Source organism: Aythya fuligula, chromosome 6, assembly GCF_009819795.1.
Source record: "Aythya fuligula isolate bAytFul2 chromosome 6, bAytFul2.pri, whole genome shotgun sequence".
In the NCBI taxonomy this organism is placed as follows: Eukaryota; Metazoa; Chordata; class Aves; order Anseriformes; family Anatidae; genus Aythya; species Aythya fuligula.
The window spans coordinates 20,414,297-20,432,897 of NC_045564.1; the positions used below are offsets into that span (position 1 = coordinate 20,414,297).

General features: G+C 40.5%; 1 protein-coding gene across 1 annotated transcript in view; it reads left to right on the plus strand.

Annotated features, from left to right (window-relative positions):
- LOC116490528 (sodium channel protein type 1 subunit alpha-like) overlaps nt 1-14,234 on the plus strand; it is a 100,141-nt gene extending 85,907 nt beyond the window's left edge. Inside the window, 5 exon segments of the mRNA XM_032189781.1 lie at nt 2,161-2,214; nt 2,591-2,728; nt 10,149-10,253; nt 11,167-11,437; nt 12,412-14,234. Of these exon segments, the coding sequence (XP_032045672.1) occupies nt 2,161-2,214; nt 2,591-2,728; nt 10,149-10,253; nt 11,167-11,437; nt 12,412-13,580 (1,737 nt within the window). The 3' untranslated portion in view covers nt 13,581-14,234.
- The last annotated feature ends 4,367 nt before the right edge of the window (nt 14,235-18,601 follow it).

The following is an 18,601-nucleotide window of genomic DNA, read 5'->3' on the forward strand; positions in this document are numbered from 1 at the left end:
GTTGAAAGCACAGATTTTATTTTAGAAAGGTTGAACTGCAAGAAAGTAATGCCATCCTCATAGTTTTCCCTCTCTACAGTCGTTTCAAGTTGCCTTCTTAATAATAAAAAGGAGTATACAACAGCTCTGATAATTCTTCAGATCTTTTTCCTAGCTCTGACTGACACATATTGTTTGAGTTCTTTACTAATGATGACGCAACTTGATATTTTAAAATTAGTCTTTTTTTTTTTTTTTTCCTTTGCACTCTAGTTATTCTAGGCCACACTGATTAATTTAAAAAAAAAAAAAAAAAAAAATCAGTTTGCCTGGAGAGCCACTCTATCACTTGTGTCATCTTTCCTGTATAAAAATATGCCTATTATTTCCATTTAGTGTTTCAGGTCAAAGTGCTGATTTCAACCAAACTCATTACATTCCAAGAAATGCAAATGATATACCAAGACAGAAACAAAAGTAGTGTCTATAAAACATATGAATTAATCATCCTGACTTCTTTAGATCTAATAAGACCTCATCTAAAATTCTGAGTCCATGTTTGGCTACCATTTCAAGAGATGAACTTAAAGACAGCCCAGAGGAAAATGAATGATCTGAGTTTTGGAAACTAAGATCTACATGAAAAGATGGAAGGAAGACTGAAGATTATTCAACCTAAAGAAGAAAGGCAGCAATAATCAGTTTGCAAAGAAGTAAAAGGTGGTGCACAAAGGATGATTAATTCTTCACATCCGTAAGGGTTATTAGAAGTTACAGCCCTAACTGGCAACAGGAGGATTTAGATATTTGGAAACAATAAAGACAAGTGGTGGAATATTTTTGATAAGGTTGTGGATCATTGAAAGTCTTTGAGAACAAGTTAAACATCTGTTAGGAATTACATAAACAAAACTGATCCTACCACTCGCAATCCCTTGCAATTTGAATATTCCACATGGACTTTACATTCTTCAGTTATATAACGCTTTTTTCAGATGTACTGGTCCACCAACACTACATTTTGATTTCACCATTGCACCGTAAATTGCCTGAATTACTTTTTTTTTTTTTTTTTTTTTGGGGGGGGGGAGGTGTTTGTTGACCTCCAATGTGGAAGTCATTGTATAGTGAATTTGCAATTTGCACCTCAGGAAAATCATGCTCTTTTTATTATTCTACTATTTTGAAAGAGGCACCTCCTTTCCTTTAAGAAAATAATTCCTTCTCATTTTAAGTTCACTTCAGGGTAATGCTTTGTATGCTGCATAAGCAAAGCGTTTTGAAACCTCTGTTAGAAATGAAACCTGAAGATGATGGAGGTATAGCAATAAACATGAAGAGCATTCCCTTCCAGGCTTGTTTCTGCAACTAACCTCTATGGAAAGGAATATGAAGGAACCAATGATCTGCAGCCTCAGGCTGCAAACACAACTGAGAAAATAAGTTTCTATTTCAAACACTCAGATGAAGCAATCTACAACTAGTTGTCAAATATAAAAATGTACAGATTTGGGGCAAAGGAAATAGCTGTAAAAGTTCACTCAGTGCTGCCACCTATAAGGCATATGAAGCCTGTGATGCACAGAAAACACATCCTGTTTTTAATGGATCATTTTGAAACATCTAAGGGATACAGCCTCTATAAAAAAAAATAAAATGTATGAAAAGTGAAAATAGGATTACTATATAAGATAATTTTTAAAGTAGATAAAAATCAAAATTCTCATTGATAGTAACATAAAATTCTTATTTTTTCTGAGCTGATCAAATCTTTGTTTCCTACCTTTCTAACTGGTTTGAGGGGGAGGAACTACACATCAGTATTCATTGGTGTCAAATGTGTTATAAAAGGCTATTTCTCAGCTGTATATAGCCTATCCCATTGATCTGACTGATAAGCATTTAATCCACTAAAATGGTACTGCAGAATGATACTTCATTCTATCATTTGTAATAAATAATTAAAAGTAACCTAATTACATTTACTGCTTAAAATGGGAGTGGGAGAGGGGAATAAACAGCAGTGTATTTTATAAGCACCTCTGAAGAAAACCAGGAGACAATATTATTGAGAAATTGTATGTTATACTAGTTATATCCTGGTATTGTACTCAGTTGCCGGTAATAGTTATATGATTTTTCTTAAAGTTATATGCCTAAATAGGTGTGTACTGTTCACAGGCTACATTTAAAGGCTGGATGGATATTATGTATGCAGCTATTGACTCAAGAGATGTAAGTACTCCAAATATTTTAAAGTATCTTTTTGTTTGTTTGTTTGTTTGTTTTGTTTTGTTTTTTTCTTTTCTAAAGGTCTGCCTATTAGCAAGCGTATATGTATCTTCCAAAAGCAATTAATATCTATACAATAGAATGAAACAAATTTAAATAAACTAATATGAGATTCTGCTGTAGCAAATTGTGGTAGCAAAATGAATGCAAACTGCCAGATATTGTCAGTAATAGATGGAATGGACAAAAATACATTGGTGTTAAGTGACAAGGATATAAAGGATATTTTGTCCAAGACTGATGCTTGTTCAGTTGGAATTTTCTACAGAAACTGTAAGAATTATATATATATATATATATATATATTGTTTTTCCTCAGGTATTACAGCAACCCAAGTATGAAGACAACCTGTATATGTATTTATATTTTGTCATCTTTATCATCTTTGGGTCATTTTTCACGCTGAACCTGTTCATTGGTGTCATTATTGATAACTTCAATCAGCAAAAAAAGAAGATAAGTATTGTTTCATTTCTCTTCTAAATATAGTACAGAATATTGCCTTTCAGCAGGTGCATGATACATAGAATGTACACATAAGGTTTGTTCAAAATTTTAAAAGCTGAGGAATACTGGGGTATAAAAGATGTTGTATACATTCACTTTGTAAGATTTTACACTGTAGTGAATCAGACATACCCTTCTGTTTTCAATGCCCAGTTTAGTCTTCCTCAAGTCATCTTCTTTTTCTTGCCTAAACAAATAAAATATCGTTATGGGATCAATCCCCTGATTTAGGCCTCTACATTAAAGCATTCATAATTTCTTCCTTTATTTATTTATTTTTTTTTCCATGATTTGTAGAGATTTCATCAGCACACAAAAAGTGGCTTCTTAGTTGTGAAAAATAAAGCATAATTTCATCACACTACTGCAGGTGCTATTTTAATGATCCCGACTATTCAATGGCTCACACAAGTTCTGTTTTGTGGCACTGAACAATCTGAAACTACACATTAGAGGAGTGATTTATAACCGCCTCAGGGCATTTTTTAACTTTTTCATAATTCAGATTTGAATAATCTCACTGCTTATCTTTAAAATCAACTTCTTGGATAAATGTCTACATCACAGACACCTACATTTGATAACTATGACATTTTTCCCAATTCTATCTTCTTGATTTTTAGAAAATGTCTGCCTATGCCAAAATTCTCCATCTTCCAGGTTACATTTGAAATTGTTCTGTAGCTCAAAACCGTGATATTTGTTATCTTTGTCTCTATTAATGTATTAACTCTGTGAAGGTTAGCTTTATCTCAGGACTGATCATAAGGCAATGGGACCTAGATGACATTTTCTGTCAGTTCCATAAATTACAGACACTTTAGATATTGAGTGAACTTTTAACATTACTCATCTGCAGTACTTCCATGTGATGTGGAAAGACTAAGCAAATACAAGAGCTACAAAATCAGGCAGGATTCAAGTTGAGTATACACCTAATATTTATCAAATAATCGATTGGCGATCGGCTCCAGGGCAGAGGCATAATGCATCGGAGCAGGTGATCGGACAGGCAGGGCTAATTTTTCCAGCACCGAGCCCACTTGAGGGAGCTGCCAGCCCTCGAGATGGCGGTGAATGAGGCAAGAAGGAGGTGTAGGCGGAGCCACCAGCGCCCCCTCTCTGGCCATTCAAAAGCCGCCCCTAGGGAGCGCGAGCGACCAGGAGCACGGCGAACAGGACTGGCAAACAGGGCGTGGCGTGTCAGTTAGGGCGTGGCATGTCAGTTAGGGCGTGGCGCGGCAGTTCACACAGGCAGGGTGAGCAGGAAGGGCAGAGCACTCCCCCCGCCCATACAAACACCTCCTCTAATGGTGATCTACCGCTAGTTCAGCTGCAATGGTGTACACCAGGCACAGTGCGCTCTCCAGGAAGTCTGTACACACCCAGACCGACTGCCTGCTGAAAACTGCAGCAGTTCAGGTCTCCGGGTGCAGGGAGTGCCTGAGCCTGTTGCTACCACCTGTGGGGGACAAAGAGACTGTGTGTGTGAGACGCAAGCAGGTGGATGACCTGGTCCACCTCGTGGCAGAACTCAAGGAGAAGGTCGAGAGGTTGAGGGATATCAGGGAGTGTGAGCGCGAGATAGACTTGTGGAGCGACTCCCTGTGCGGCCTGAAGAACAGGCACCAGGGTGAGACACCCCAAATGGGGGTGGACCCCCTGCACTGTTGCTGTTGGGCAGAGATAGGGGACCCAGGAGTTGAGGAGGAATGGAAACAGGTCCATGATCAACATCGCAGGCAATGCCACCCCCCACCGGCCCCACCGGCCCAGGTGCCCTTACGCAACAGGTTTGAGGCCCTGGAGCTTGAGAGACCGGTAGCTGAGGAAGAGGTAGAAAGTCTACCCAGGAGGATGCCTAGGGCGAGGAAGTCAACTCCACACCTCAGGACTGCCTCCACCAGGACAGAAAGAAGGGTGATTGTTGTGGGCGACTCCCTTCTCAGGGGAACAGAGGGACCTATTTGACGGCCTGACCCTACCCGTAGGGAAGTCTGCTGCCTCCCTGGGGCCAGGGTCAGGGAAATTGCCAGAAAGCTTCCCAACCTGGTTTGCCCCTCTGACTATTATCCTCTTTTAATAGTCCAGGCTGGCAGTGATGACATTGAAGAGAGAAGCCTGAAGACCATAAAACGGGACTTTAGGGGACTGGGACGGAGCGGGAGTGCAGGTGGTGTATCCCTACGGTATGCAGGTGGTCCATCCCTACGGTGGCAGGGAGGGGTACAGAGAGGACATGGAAAGCCCACCTGATAAACACGTGGCTCAGAGGCTGGTGCCAACACAGAAACTTTGTTTTTTTGACCATGGGGCGCTTTACTCAGCACCCGGCCTGATGGCCGCAGACGGGTCTCTATCTCTAAGGGGAAAATGGATCTAGGGCCAGGAGCTGGCAGGACTCATTGAGAGGGCTTTAAACTAGGTGAGAAGGGGGACCGGGCTGAAACAAGGCTTGTTAGAGCTGTGCCAGGGGGAACAATGGCAAGGCTGGGAGAGAAGGCAATGACCCAACTGAAGTACATCTACACTAATGGACGCAGCATGGGTAACAAACAGGAAGAGCTGGAAGCCATCATGCAGCAGGCAGGCTATGACTTGGTTGCCATCACGGAAACGTAGTGGGACCACTCTCATGACTGGAGTGCTGCAATGTCTGGCTATAGGCTCTTCAGAAGGGACAGGCAGCAAGGAAGGGGTGGCTCTCTATATCAGAGGGAGTTTTGATGTCGCAGAACTTGAGGCTGGGAATGATAAGGTTGAGTCACTATGGGTTAGGATCAGTGGGAAGGCCAACAAGGGAAGCATCCTGGTGGGGGTCTGTTATAGACCGCTGAACCAGGATGAGGAGACTGATGAGGAGTTCTACAGGCAACTGACAAAAGTTGCGAAATCGTCAGTGCTTGTTCTTGTGGGGGACTTCAACTTCCCAGATATATCCTGGAAGCACAACACAGCTCAGAGAAAGCAGTCTAAGAGGTTTCTGGAGAGCGTGGAAGATAGCTTCCTGACGCAGCTGGTTAGTGAGCCTACCAGGGGAGATGCCCTGCTAGACCTTCTCTTCACAAACAGAGAAGGACTGGTGGGAGATGTGGTGGTTTGAAACTGTCTTGGGCAGAATGACCATGAAATGGTGGAGTTCTCCATTCTTGGAGAAGCCAGGATGGGGACCAGTAAAACCACTGTATTGGACTTCCGGAGGGCTGACTTTGAACTGTTCAGGACACTGGTTGGTAGAGTCCCTTGGGACGTGGTTCTGAAGGGCAGAGAAGTCCAGGAAGGCTGGGCGCTCTTCAAGAAGGAAATCTTAATGGCTCAGGAGCGGTCTGTCCTCACGTGCCCAAAGATGAGCCAGCGGGGAAGAAGACCGGCCTGGCTGAACAGAGAATTGTGGCTTGAGCTTAGCAGGAAAAAGAGAGTTTACAATCTTTAGAAAAAAGGGCAGGCCACTCGGGAGGACTATAAGGATGTTGCGAGGCAGTGCAGGGACAAAATTAGAAAGGCCAAAGCTCATCTGGAGCTCAGTCTGGCTACTGCTGTCAAAGACAACAAAAAATGTCTTTACAAATACATTAATGCAAAACAGAGGACTAAGGAGAATCTCCAGCCTTTACTGGATGCGGGGGGAACTTAGTTACGACAGATGAGGAAAAGGCGGAGGTGCTTAATGCCTTCTTTGCCTCAGTCTTTAGTGGCAAAACCAGTTGCTCTCTGGATACCCAGTACCCTGAACTGGTGGAAGGGGATGGGGAGCAGAATGTGGCCCTCACTATCCATGAGGAAATGGTTGGTGACCTCCTATGGCACTTGGATGTACAGAAGTCGATGGGGACAGATGGGATCCACCCGAGGATACCAAGATAACTGGCGGAGGAGCTGGCCAAGCCGCTTACCATCATTTATCAGCAGTCCTGGCTATCGGGGGAGGTCCCAGTCAACTGGCGGCTAGCAAATGTGACGCCCATCTACAAGAAGGGCCAGAGGGCAGACCAGGGAAACTATAGGCCTGTCAGTTTGACCTCAGTGCCAGGGAAACTCATGGAGCAGATTATTTTGAGTGTCATCACGCAGCACTTACAGAGCAACCAGGTGATCAGGCCCAGTCAGCATGGGTTTATGAAAGGCAGGTCCTGCTTGACGAACCTGATCTCCTTCCATGACAAAGTGATGCACTTGGTGGATGAGGGAAAGGCTGTGGTTGTGGTCTACCTTGACTTCAACAAGGCTTTTGACACCGTTTCCCACAGTGTTCTCCTCAAGAAACTGTCTGCTCATGGCTTGGACTGGCGTATGCTTCATTGGGTTAAAAACTGGCTGGATAACCAGACCCAAAGAGCCGTGGTGAATGGAGTCAAATCCAGCTGGAGGCCGGTCACTAGTGGCGTTCCCCAGGGCTCGGTACTGGGGCTGGTCCTCCTTAATATCTTTACCAATGATCTGGATGAGGGGATCGAGTGCACCCTCAGTGAGTTCACAGATGACACCAAGTTAGGTGTGTGTGTCGACCTGCTCGAGGGTAGGAAGGCTCTGCAGGAGGATCTGGATAGGCTGGACGGATGGGCTGAGGTCAACTGTATGAAGTTCAACAAGGCCAAGTGCCGGGTCCTGCACCTGGGGCGCAATAACAACAATCAGAGCTACAGGCTGGGAGATGAGTGGTTGGAAAGCTGCCTGGCGGAGAAGGACCTGGGAGCATTGGTGGATAGTCGGCTGAATACGAGCCAGCAGTGTGTTCAGGTGCCCAAGAAGGCCAACGGCATCCTGGCTTGCATAAGAAGCAGTGTGGCCAGCAGGTCTAGGGAAGTGATTGTCCCCCTGTACTCGGCTCTGGTGAGGCTGCACCTCGAGTACTGTGTTCAGTTTTTGGCCCCTTGCTACAAGAAGGACATGGAGGTGCTTGAAAGCGTCCAGAGAAGGGCGATGAAGCTGGTGAGGGGTCTGGAGAACAAGTCCTACGAGGAGTGGCTGAGGGAGCTGGGATTCTTCAGCCTGGAGAAGAGGAGGCTCGGGGTGACCTTATCACTCTTTATAAGTACATTAAAGGAGGCTGTAGAGAGGTGAGTGTTGATCCTCCCATGTGCCTGGTAACAGGATGAGGGGGAACTGGCTAAAGTTGCACCAGGGGTGTTTTAGGTTGGATATTAGGAAGAACTTCTTTACTGAGAGGGTTGTGAGGCATTGGAATGAGCTGCCCACGGAAGTGGTGGAGTCACCATCCCTGGAGGTCTTTAAGACATTTAGATGTTGAACTTAGCAATATGGTTTAGTGGAGGACTTGTTAGTGTTACGTAAGAGGTTGGACTCGATGATCTTGAGGTCTCTTCCAACCTAGACAATTCTGTGATTCTGTGATTCTGTGAAATGAATCAAGCCTATCCTGTTTTACTTAGAAGAATGATCCTTTGGATCATTGGATGTCAACTCTACCGCAAAGCACATAACCAAAATCATTGTAAAGATGTGTACTTTATCTTTACTCTTATTTTACAAGACAGGTTATCCCTGAGCACCAATGAACATCATCTGTCTTTTGAAATATTTGTGCCACTTGAATTTTCATAAAAGAGAAGCATGCCCAGTCTGATTCTTTAAGGGATATAAACATTACTTAACAACCTCTGAATTCTCTGAAGACATTATGATCTAGTCAGATTATCTTTAAACACTGCCTGTCTTAGTTCTGAATGTTTCAGTTTCAGAATCCATCAGAAATCTTTTCCACACTTAAAAAATCACAATATTGGAATTTTATCCAATCATGTGGAAAAGGATTGGCAGGGATTAGTGTAAGGTACCATTTTTCTCATTGAATCTTCTTGCAGGTTACCTGGAGTATTTGGGGCATTTTAACCATCAAGACAATCATGATAACTTCCATGAAAATCCACTTTTTTGTAATATAAGCACATCTATCCAAACAACTATGTCTTTAGTCACTAATACCGATTTTCTAAATGACTGACCAACATTTGCCTATTTAATAGTGAATTAGTAACCTATAAGTTACTAATACATAGTACTTTTTATAAACTCTTGAGAGAAGGATGTTCCTTCAGGTTTAACATTTAACAAGACCAACTGCCGGGTCCTACACCTGGGGTGGGGCAACCCTGGCTATATGTACAGACTGGGCAACGAGACACTGAAGAGCAGCCCCGCAGAGAAGGATCTGGGGGTTTTGGTTGATAGCAAGCTGAATATGAGCCAGCAGTGTGTGCCAGCAGCCAGGAGGGCCAACCATATCCTGGGGTGCCTCAAGCACAGCACTGCTAGTTGGTTGAGGGAAGTGAGTGTCCCACTCTGGTCTGCACTGGTGCGGCCTCACCTCAAGCACTGTGTGCAGTTCTGGGCACCACAGTACAAAAAGGACGTGAAACTGTTGGAGAGTATCCAGAGGAGGGCTACAAAGATGGTGAAGGGCCTAGAGGGGAAGATGTATGAGGAGCGGCTGAGGGCACTGGGCCTGTTCAGCCTGGAGAAGAGGAGGCTGAGGGGAGACCTCATCACAGCCTACAGCTTCCTCACAAGGGGGAGTGGAGGGGCAGGCGCTGATCTCTTCTCTTTAGTGACCAGTGATAGGACCCAAGGGAATGGTGTCAAGCTGCGACAGGGGAGGTTCAGGCTGGATATCGTGAAGAGGTTCTTCACTGAGACGGTTGTCCCACACTGGAACAGGCTCCCTAGGGCTGTGGTCATGGCACCAAGCCTGTCGGAGTTTAAGAAGCATTTGGACTGTGCTCTCAGTCATATGGTCTGAATTTTTGGGTAGACCTGTGTGGCCAGGAGTTGGGCTCAATGATCCTTATGGGTCCCTTCCAACTCAGGATATTCTATAAGGTGTGATTTTTAGAAAGTCATTATTAGTTGAATTAGAGTCTGTTTTGGTACAAAAATGACTAGCCCTGGTAAAAAATGTTTGGATTTAGAGGCATTGTGCCAAGAAGCCATTTCAAAACAGTTACAAAAGGGGGTCACCTTCATCAGACATGACACTTCTTAGTCTGTGTCTGGTACTAAAAGTCTGACAAAAAAAAATACTGGGGCCTATGTATGTAATTGAGTTAGATGTCCTATTTATCATTTCTGATGGTGTATGTAGGCCTATCTCCAGATATAATGAAGCTTTAAACTAAAAATTCACTAAATTGTTAACTAAGCTTCATACTACTTCATTAGTATTAACTGAAGATAGCTACTGGTAAGAGCAATTCAAGCTTGTGCATATCATTCTCCTAGTGTCAGTTTATACTTATGCCCTTACAGTAACCCATATATAATAATTATATGTTATTAATCACCTTTCACTTTAAAAAAATTTCAGCACTGAATATAAATGTGATTATAACCAGATTTGATATCATGTTTTTACTTTGGAGGTCAAGACATATTTATGACAGAAGAGCAGAAGAAATACTACAATGCAATGAAAAAGTTGGGATCCAAAAAACCGCAAAAACCTATACCAAGACCAGGGGTAAAATTATTTCTATATATCAGGCCAATTGCTACTTATGAACAGCAAATTTTTACTGATATACAGACAGCCAATTTCTATGCATGTACAAATTACCATTAGCTGGTTTATCAGTCAGGAAAAATGAGTATTTCACTCAGCAAACTATAAGTAACATATCTTCTTTCAAAAATTGTCATTTTAAATTACCTAACACTCTCTTGATTTATGATCCATCAGTCATAATACATTATAAAAGCTCTGTATTTTGAAACCATTTGATGATTTTTTTAATGTATTTGCTGGATTTGCTGTAATGTTTCCTGAAATTTTCAAGCAAAAATGTTCACAGTAAAAAGCAACAGTAAATGTTCACAGTAAATGTTCACAGTAAAAAACAAAAAGTAGCCTGGACTAAGCTAAATGTTTTCCCATTCAATTATTTGAAGTAATTTTAAAAGGAATGGTAAGATAGTAAAGACAAGCAGAAGTTACAACACAAAATTAAAAGTGATCATATGATTTCCATGGATACATTTTCATGGCTATGCTTTAAGGAAGGACCATGTTTAATCACATGATCTCCTTCTCTATTTTTCTGTTAGGGCTCAGTCTTACTTGTTTCACAGAACGGAAAGTGTATGAGGCAAAACCTTGCAAAAAAAAAAAAAAAAAAAAAAAAAAAAAAAAGGTAACAGTGAAATCAGAACCCAGCAGAGAGAAACTTCATGATTCTGCCAGGTAGCATACAAAAAAAGTAGACTGAACTAAACTGTTGTATTCACTTTGATTTGACTACTCTAGTTAAGTTACCTAGATATATTTTCATAGAAGCTTCACTTTACTACATATATTTTTCTATTTTCTTCTAAAAGGAAAAGAAAAACAATTACAGTTTGTATTGGATTATTTATTTTTTTCTTTTTCTCCTCAGAACAAATTCCAAGGCATGGTCTTTGATTTTGTGACACAACAAGCATTTGACATCAGCATCATGATTCTTATCTGTCTTAACATGGTTACCATGATGGTAGAAACTGATGACCAGAGTAAAGAAATGGAAAATATTTTATACTGGATAAACCTGGTATTTATTGTCCTTTTCACTGGAGAATGTGTCCTGAAATTAATTTCACTCCGACATTATTATTTCACTATAGGCTGGAACATTTTTGATTTTGTAGTTGTCATTCTCTCAATAGTAGGTAAGTTGTATTTATTAACCTAAAAATACAGTCAAATAAATATAATGTGAACTTTTACTCAATAGAGCTATACAGTTGGCTTTTGCCATTGCAAGGTTTATAACTGTTGTCGTGGTTTAACCCGACCGGCAGCTAAACACCACGCAGCCGTTCGCTCACCCTCCCCCCTCCCTCTCTGGGACGGGGGAGAGAAATGGAAAGTGAAGCCCGTGAGTTGAGATAAAGACAGTTTAATAAGACAGGAAAAAAAAAAAATAACAAAAATAATAATAACAATAATAATAATGATGATACAATGGTGATAATACGAAAGTAATAATAGTATGTACAACCAAGTGATGCACAATGCAATTGCTCACCACCCGCTGACCGATGCCCAGCCTAACCCCGAGCAGTCCGGCCCCCTCCCCCCGGCTAGCCACCCCTATATATTGTTTAGCATGACGTCAGATGGTATGGAATACCCCTTTGGCTAGTTTGGGTCACCTGTCCTGGGTCTGTCCCCTCCCAGCTCTTACTGCACCCCCCAGCCTGCCCGTTGGCAGGACAGAGCAAAGGCTGAGATGTCCTTGGCTTAGTATAAGCACTGCTCTGCAACAATTAAAGCATCGGGGTGTTATCAGCACTCTTCTCATTCTAAGCCAAAACACAGCATTCCACCAGCTACTAGGAAGAAAATTAATTCTGTGCTAACTGAAACCAGGACAACTGTCATGCAAGTTTTCATTTTATCTGTTAACGTACCTAATCCAGCTATCATAACTGTAATCATTCAACATATATTGCACAAGCAAATATTAAGTATAACTGGTAACAGAAATTATGCAAGAATACATGGAATATCTTTAACTGGTACACAAAACATCAATTTTAAAACTATTTTTCTAAATTACCACTATAATATGGAGATTAAGTGGTAATATTGGTAATATATGTATGTATTTATTTATTTATTTATTTCCCCCCTATTTTAGGTATGTTCTTAGCTGAGATGATTGAGAAATATTTTGTGTCCCCCACTTTGTTCCGAGTCATCCGACTTGCCAGAATAGGTCGAATCCTGCGTCTCATTAAAGGCGCTAAGGGAATCCGCACTCTGCTCTTTGCTTTGATGATGTCTCTTCCTGCTTTGTTCAACATTGGCCTGCTGCTGTTCCTGGTCATGTTTATCTATGCGATATTTGGCATGTCCAACTTTGCCTATGTTAAGAGGGAAGCTGGGATTGATGACATGTTCAACTTTGAAACATTTGGCAACAGCATGATCTGCCTATTTCAAATCACCACATCTGCTGGCTGGGACGGTTTGTTAGCCCCAATTCTGAACAGTGGGAAGCCAGACTGTGACCCTGAGAAACCTCATCCAGGGAGCTCTGTTAAAGGAGACTGCGGCAACCCTTCCGTTGGGATTTTCTTCTTTGTCAGCTACATCATCATATCCTTTCTGGTAGTGGTGAACATGTACATTGCTGTGATTCTGGAGAACTTTGGTGTTGCCACTGAAGAAAGTGCTGAGCCCCTGAGTGAGGATGACTTTGAGATGTTCTATGAAGTCTGGGAGAAGTTTGATCCAGATGCAACACAATTTATGGAATTTGAGAAACTGTCTGATTTTGCAGCAGCACTTGATCCACCTCTTCACCTACCCAAACCAAACAAAGTCCAGCTTATTGCAATGGATCTGCCAATGGTAAGCGGTGACAGAATTCACTGCCTTGACATCTTGTTTGCTTTCACAAAGCGTGTCCTGGGGGAAAGTGGGGAGATGGATGCCCTCAGAATACAAATGGAAGACCGATTTATGGCATCAAACCCTTCAAAAGCTTCCTATGAACCAATTACAACAACATTAAAAAGAAAACAAGAAGAAGTATCTGCTGTCATTATTCAGCGTGCTTACAGACGTCACCTTTTAAAACGAACAGTAAAACAAGCTTCCTTTATCTATAACAAAAACAAAATGGAAGGAGGAGCTGGTCAGGGTATGAAAGATGAAACCCTTATTGACAAGTTAAATGAAAACTCATTTACAGAGAAAACTGATATAACCGCATCAACAGCAGTTTGTCCACCTTCTTATGATCGTGTAACAAGGCTAGTCAAAGAAAAGCATGAAAAGGAAGACAAAGATGTTCAGAAATAAAAATAAATAGCAAGCAAAATCATCTATGTACAAAACAGTTCATAGCCTGTAAGGGTACTGTGTTTGTGTCAACAGGACTCCTGCTGGAGGTCTATGCCAAACTGACAATTTTTACAAATATACTGTACATTAAAGGTCAGTGCCTATTAAAAGACAGTGACCCCTCGTCAGTAACTGTGACCATGACATGGGGAAACAACCTTGACAGGAGGTTACTGTTTTCACTACCAGCTGACACTGCTGAAGAGGAGAGAAAAAATGGCTACTCAGACTGTAGGGACCAGCTAAAGGGGTGCAAACCAAGTAGTTGTGTATTTAGCATAAAACAATACAATAACTATATCCACTGTTTGCATTTCAACTGCCACATATGTCATATTTTTACAAATCTGTGTTGGTGGATTCATCTTTTTTTTATTCATATGTTGTGACTATTTTTGTAAATGGGGCTTCTGTTGGGGAAGGAGGTCAAGCACTACTTTACAGGTATAAGAGCCAGGTGTTCTACTATGCGACTAATATACACACAGAAATGATTTGCATGAAGGCATGCTGCACTTATAGATCATGCATGAAAATAACATTAAGTCACAAAGAACAACTGATTTTAGTTCAGTGTTTCTGGAAAGGAATAATAAATTCTGAGGTGCTTAATTAATGTATTCATGTTGTATCACATCCAAACCAGTCTTGGTATGCTTGTAAAGTCCCCTGTAACTCACAAGAACAGTAAAGCCAGATTTTTTTTTTATTTTTTTTTTCACAGACCATTAAGTTTCAGACAATGCAAACTTCTTTCTAGGTCTGGAGTCACAGATTCTGTATTTGTCAAATGTCCTTCTGCATACAAAATGAACCTGCCCTCAAATCGCAGAAATAATAAGAAAGAGCCCTTTGTAATGTTGTTCTGCTTTATCCTGCAGTATTGTTTAGCCATCTTCAGCTCTCAGTAAGGTTGATGTTGTGTATGTTAAAGAAAAGCCCTCTGCTATGTAAATAGTAATTTTTAACCTGTGGTGCATGTTTGAGCAAACAGATAATGATGACCTGAGCACATTTATTGCATCAAATATGTACCACAATAAGTGTAGCCTGCAAGCTTTCAACAGGTTAAACTACGTATTATCTACCATTATAGATAGTTTGGATGCTATCAGTGCATGTTTATATTGCCTATGCTGCTGTTCCTTTGACCGTCCAGGATTCTTAAATATGGGAAGCCATACATCAGAACTAAATGAAATAAACTATTCAATGAGACCTCATTCCTCCATACCATTAAGCAATATTTTGCAGCTGTTTAGGAGCTTATTTGGTTTACATTTTTGAATTTTCAGTGAAAAGCATATAGTGTATATCCAAACTGTACAGATGTTTAAAAATACTAAACCTGTTGAAAATAATATTAGAATTTTATAAGCAAATATAAATACTGTAAAAATCATTTTATTTTATTTTTCAGCATTATGTACATAAAACAAGAACTGAATTTTATCTTCAGGTTGATGACACACCATTTTTTTTTTTTACTTTCTGTCGATACCACTTTTCCACAGAAGAACTCCAGAGAACAAGATGTGACTAAGAAAACAGATAGCTGTCTTATTTTTTTTTACTGTATTTGAAAACTTGTCAATACTTTCTGCAAAATAAGTTCACAGTTTGCTTTTAAAACTCTAAGTTTTTGGTGTTTTTTTGTTGTTGTTGTTGTTGTTGTTTTTCAGTTGAAAAAAGATGTGAAGTTTTAATTGAATGTCTAAGCAGTGCCTGCATCACAAGTTTTCAGATACACTCTTCCTTTCACAGAATCTTTTTTTTTCCTCGTATTTACTCACCTATGTTTTTATTATTATTATTCACACTGCACTAGAACAGTTCTAAATGTTATCTTGGGTCCACAGTATTTTTTCACAAAGAGAAAGTAGCAAAATTGTATAATCAAACACATCAGGACATTTTATGTTTCTTACACAGGAAAATTAAATATAGATTACTTTTACTAAGATTATTGACTAATACTATATTAGTGAACTGCATGCAGGAAAATGCTACTATTACCCTAACTGATGCTAAATAACATCATTAATGCGCCAAAATAATAAAGATTACATTTTTTATTGTATGTTCCTTTTGTCTTTATTATCTGACATTAATTTTAAAAAGGTATGTTTCCAAAAATTTCTAATTTTGCATGTTAGACACTGAATACGATGATTCTGCATATTTCTGTAATACTGCAGAGATTAAGTCCATGAGTGAACGGAGCCACTCCATGCACTGGAGTCATCAACAGCCAAATATTAGAGCTGTCCTGAATGCATCCTAGGAGGCTCACAGCATTTACAGGAATGTGAAAAACTGAGCATTCTTGAACTTACAAAGAGAAAACGAGGACTGAAAATAGTACTAGATACAAGGTATTCCCAACTTTGGCCCTGAGAACCAATTTATTCTTGCTAACGGCTGTCCACAGACAGGACACAGAAGAACTCATATTCAAGAACATTTCTGAAAAAGGTGAACCAGCATTGTAGTAAATGACCTTTTTTTTTTTTTTTTTTTTTTTTTCCTCATATTTTATTAAAGAACCTTTCTGAACCATTGTTTTCCTAGAAGATGTTGTCTGTGATATTTCAGTCATCATCATTTCAATACTCATATTAACAAAAGCAAATGCAGCTGCGAAGTGGGGCTGTCACTTATTCCTTATCAATTGCTTCAGTGAATTTATGAAGACATTAATTTTATATGCTTACATTATTTTATATTGCATCCTCCTACATGTTACAATGAAAAAAGTCAGTGTTGAACACTGAACTTAGTATAAAACCAGTCTGTGAGCTATCATAATCCACATGCCTGAGTTATTAACATGGAAATAAAATTTCATCTTTCCTGAAACTTGTTACAGGTCTTTTGAGGGAATAAAAAAAAAAAGTGTTTCTCCCATGTACATAATTCAATTTCTCCTTAAAGTTGTTCTCAAATTAATTATGAATAAAAAAGTCTAAAACTTTGGCAGAAAAGCTTATCCAAGTAAAAAAAAATAAAAAAAATAATATATATATATATATATTCAGATTGAGATGTAGACAAAATATGTTTTAAAAAGTTACCTTGGACAGTATGTAAATTATCCACAAACCAACAAGAACAGACCACTTCAAAAATTGGTAGTAAATTGAATAACATTATATATATATTTATATATATGAATAACATAACATATATATATATATATATTTTTTTTTTCATTTTTGAAGGATCATCAAGGAAAAACAATTTTTCTTACATTTCATTTTTTTAGCAATTTCCTACTTTATGGACAGTGTGTGATGGAGTAGAGCCGTATGTGATGAATTGATTTTAAAAGTTTACTCTGAAAGCTGTCTTCTCTTGAAGAATCATTGTCATCTACTAATTCAGTGCAAGACTGGTTTGCCTCCTTGTATTAAATAGCATTACTGGTGGTTTTCGCTTACATGTTAGATGGACAAGACATCCATTCTAAAGGAAAGTTATTTAGGAATGATTGTTGGTGGTGTCTGGAAATGACAGACAGTGCCTCCATGTCAGGTGGAAAACTTGAAATTTCCTCATTCACCATGAGAAAAGAAAGGAGAATAGCTTTCTGTATTTGATTTTATTCTATTGCTATTTCATTTCTAGAGAGAAGCTTTACATAGCTTGAAGTGCTCAATATTGTGGTATTGGAGTGTGGGCGAGTTAGTTTTATGCCCAGCCAAAAGAAGAAGAAAAAAAAAAAAAAAAGCAAGAAGGTAAAAAATATCACAAAGCTGAGACAGTAACTGATGTAAATACTCAAGGGAGCAAGTAAATGGCATTTATGGTGAAATTCCTTCTTAGCCCACTGCTTCCTTCATTTACCTGAGCTTTGGCCTCAGGCCCAGGCCTAGGCCCAGCGGCTGAGGCATTGCTCTGCAGCACCAGCAAGGGCGCTTCTAGGGGTCAGGATTGAGGTGGCTCCTCACCAGCCATGCCTGGAGAGCCAGGACAGCACAGCTACAGAGTGTATGGAAGACAGCTTCCTGATCGAGCTGGCTAGTGAGCCTACAAGGTGGGGTGCCCTGCTAGACCTGCTGTTCATGAACAGAGAAGGACTTGTGGGAGATGTGGTGGTTGGAGCTGTGACAAGAATGACCACAAAATGGCAGAGTTCTCTGTTCTTGGAGAAGTCAGGAGCGATGTCAGTAAAACTGCTATCTTGGACTTCAGAGGGCAGACTGAACTCTTCAGGACACTGGTAGGGAGGGTCCCCTGGGAGTCAGTCCTGAAGGGCAGAGGGGCTCAGGAAGGCTAGACACTTCTCAAGAAGGAAGTCTTCAAGGCACAGGAGCAAGCTGTCCCTGTGTGCTGTAAGATGAGCTGGAGGGGAAGAAGAGGGGCATGGCTGAACAGGGAACTTTTGTTGAGTCTCCAGAAGAAAAAGAGTTTATGTCCAGTGGAAAAAGGGACAAACAGCTCGGGGAGAGCACAAGGAACTCACTAGCATATGTAGGGAAAAAACAGAAAGGCTAAATGACCTCAACCTGGCCACTATGGTAAAAGATAACAGAAAACATTTTTATAAATATATTAACAGTAAGAGAAGAGCCAAGGAGAATCTCTATCCTCTACTGTATGTGATGGGGAACATGACTACTGAGGATAAGGAAAAGGCTGAGAATCTCTATGCCTTCTTTACATCTGTCTTTAATAGTCAGACCAGTTATCCTCAGTGTATTTGGCCTCCCAACCTCGAAGTCTGGGACAGGGAGCAGAAGAAACCCCCATGATTCAGGTGGAAACAGTTAGAGACCTGCTGCTCCACCTGGATTGTCACAAGTCCATGGGGCCAGATGGGATCCACCTGAGGATGCTGAGGGAGCTGGCAGATGTCATTGCCGAGACACTTTCCATCATCTATCAGCAGTCACGGTCAACTGGAGAGGTCTCAGATGTTGGGAAACTTGCTAATGTTATGCCAATCTACAAAAAGGAATGTAAGAAGGAACCAGGGA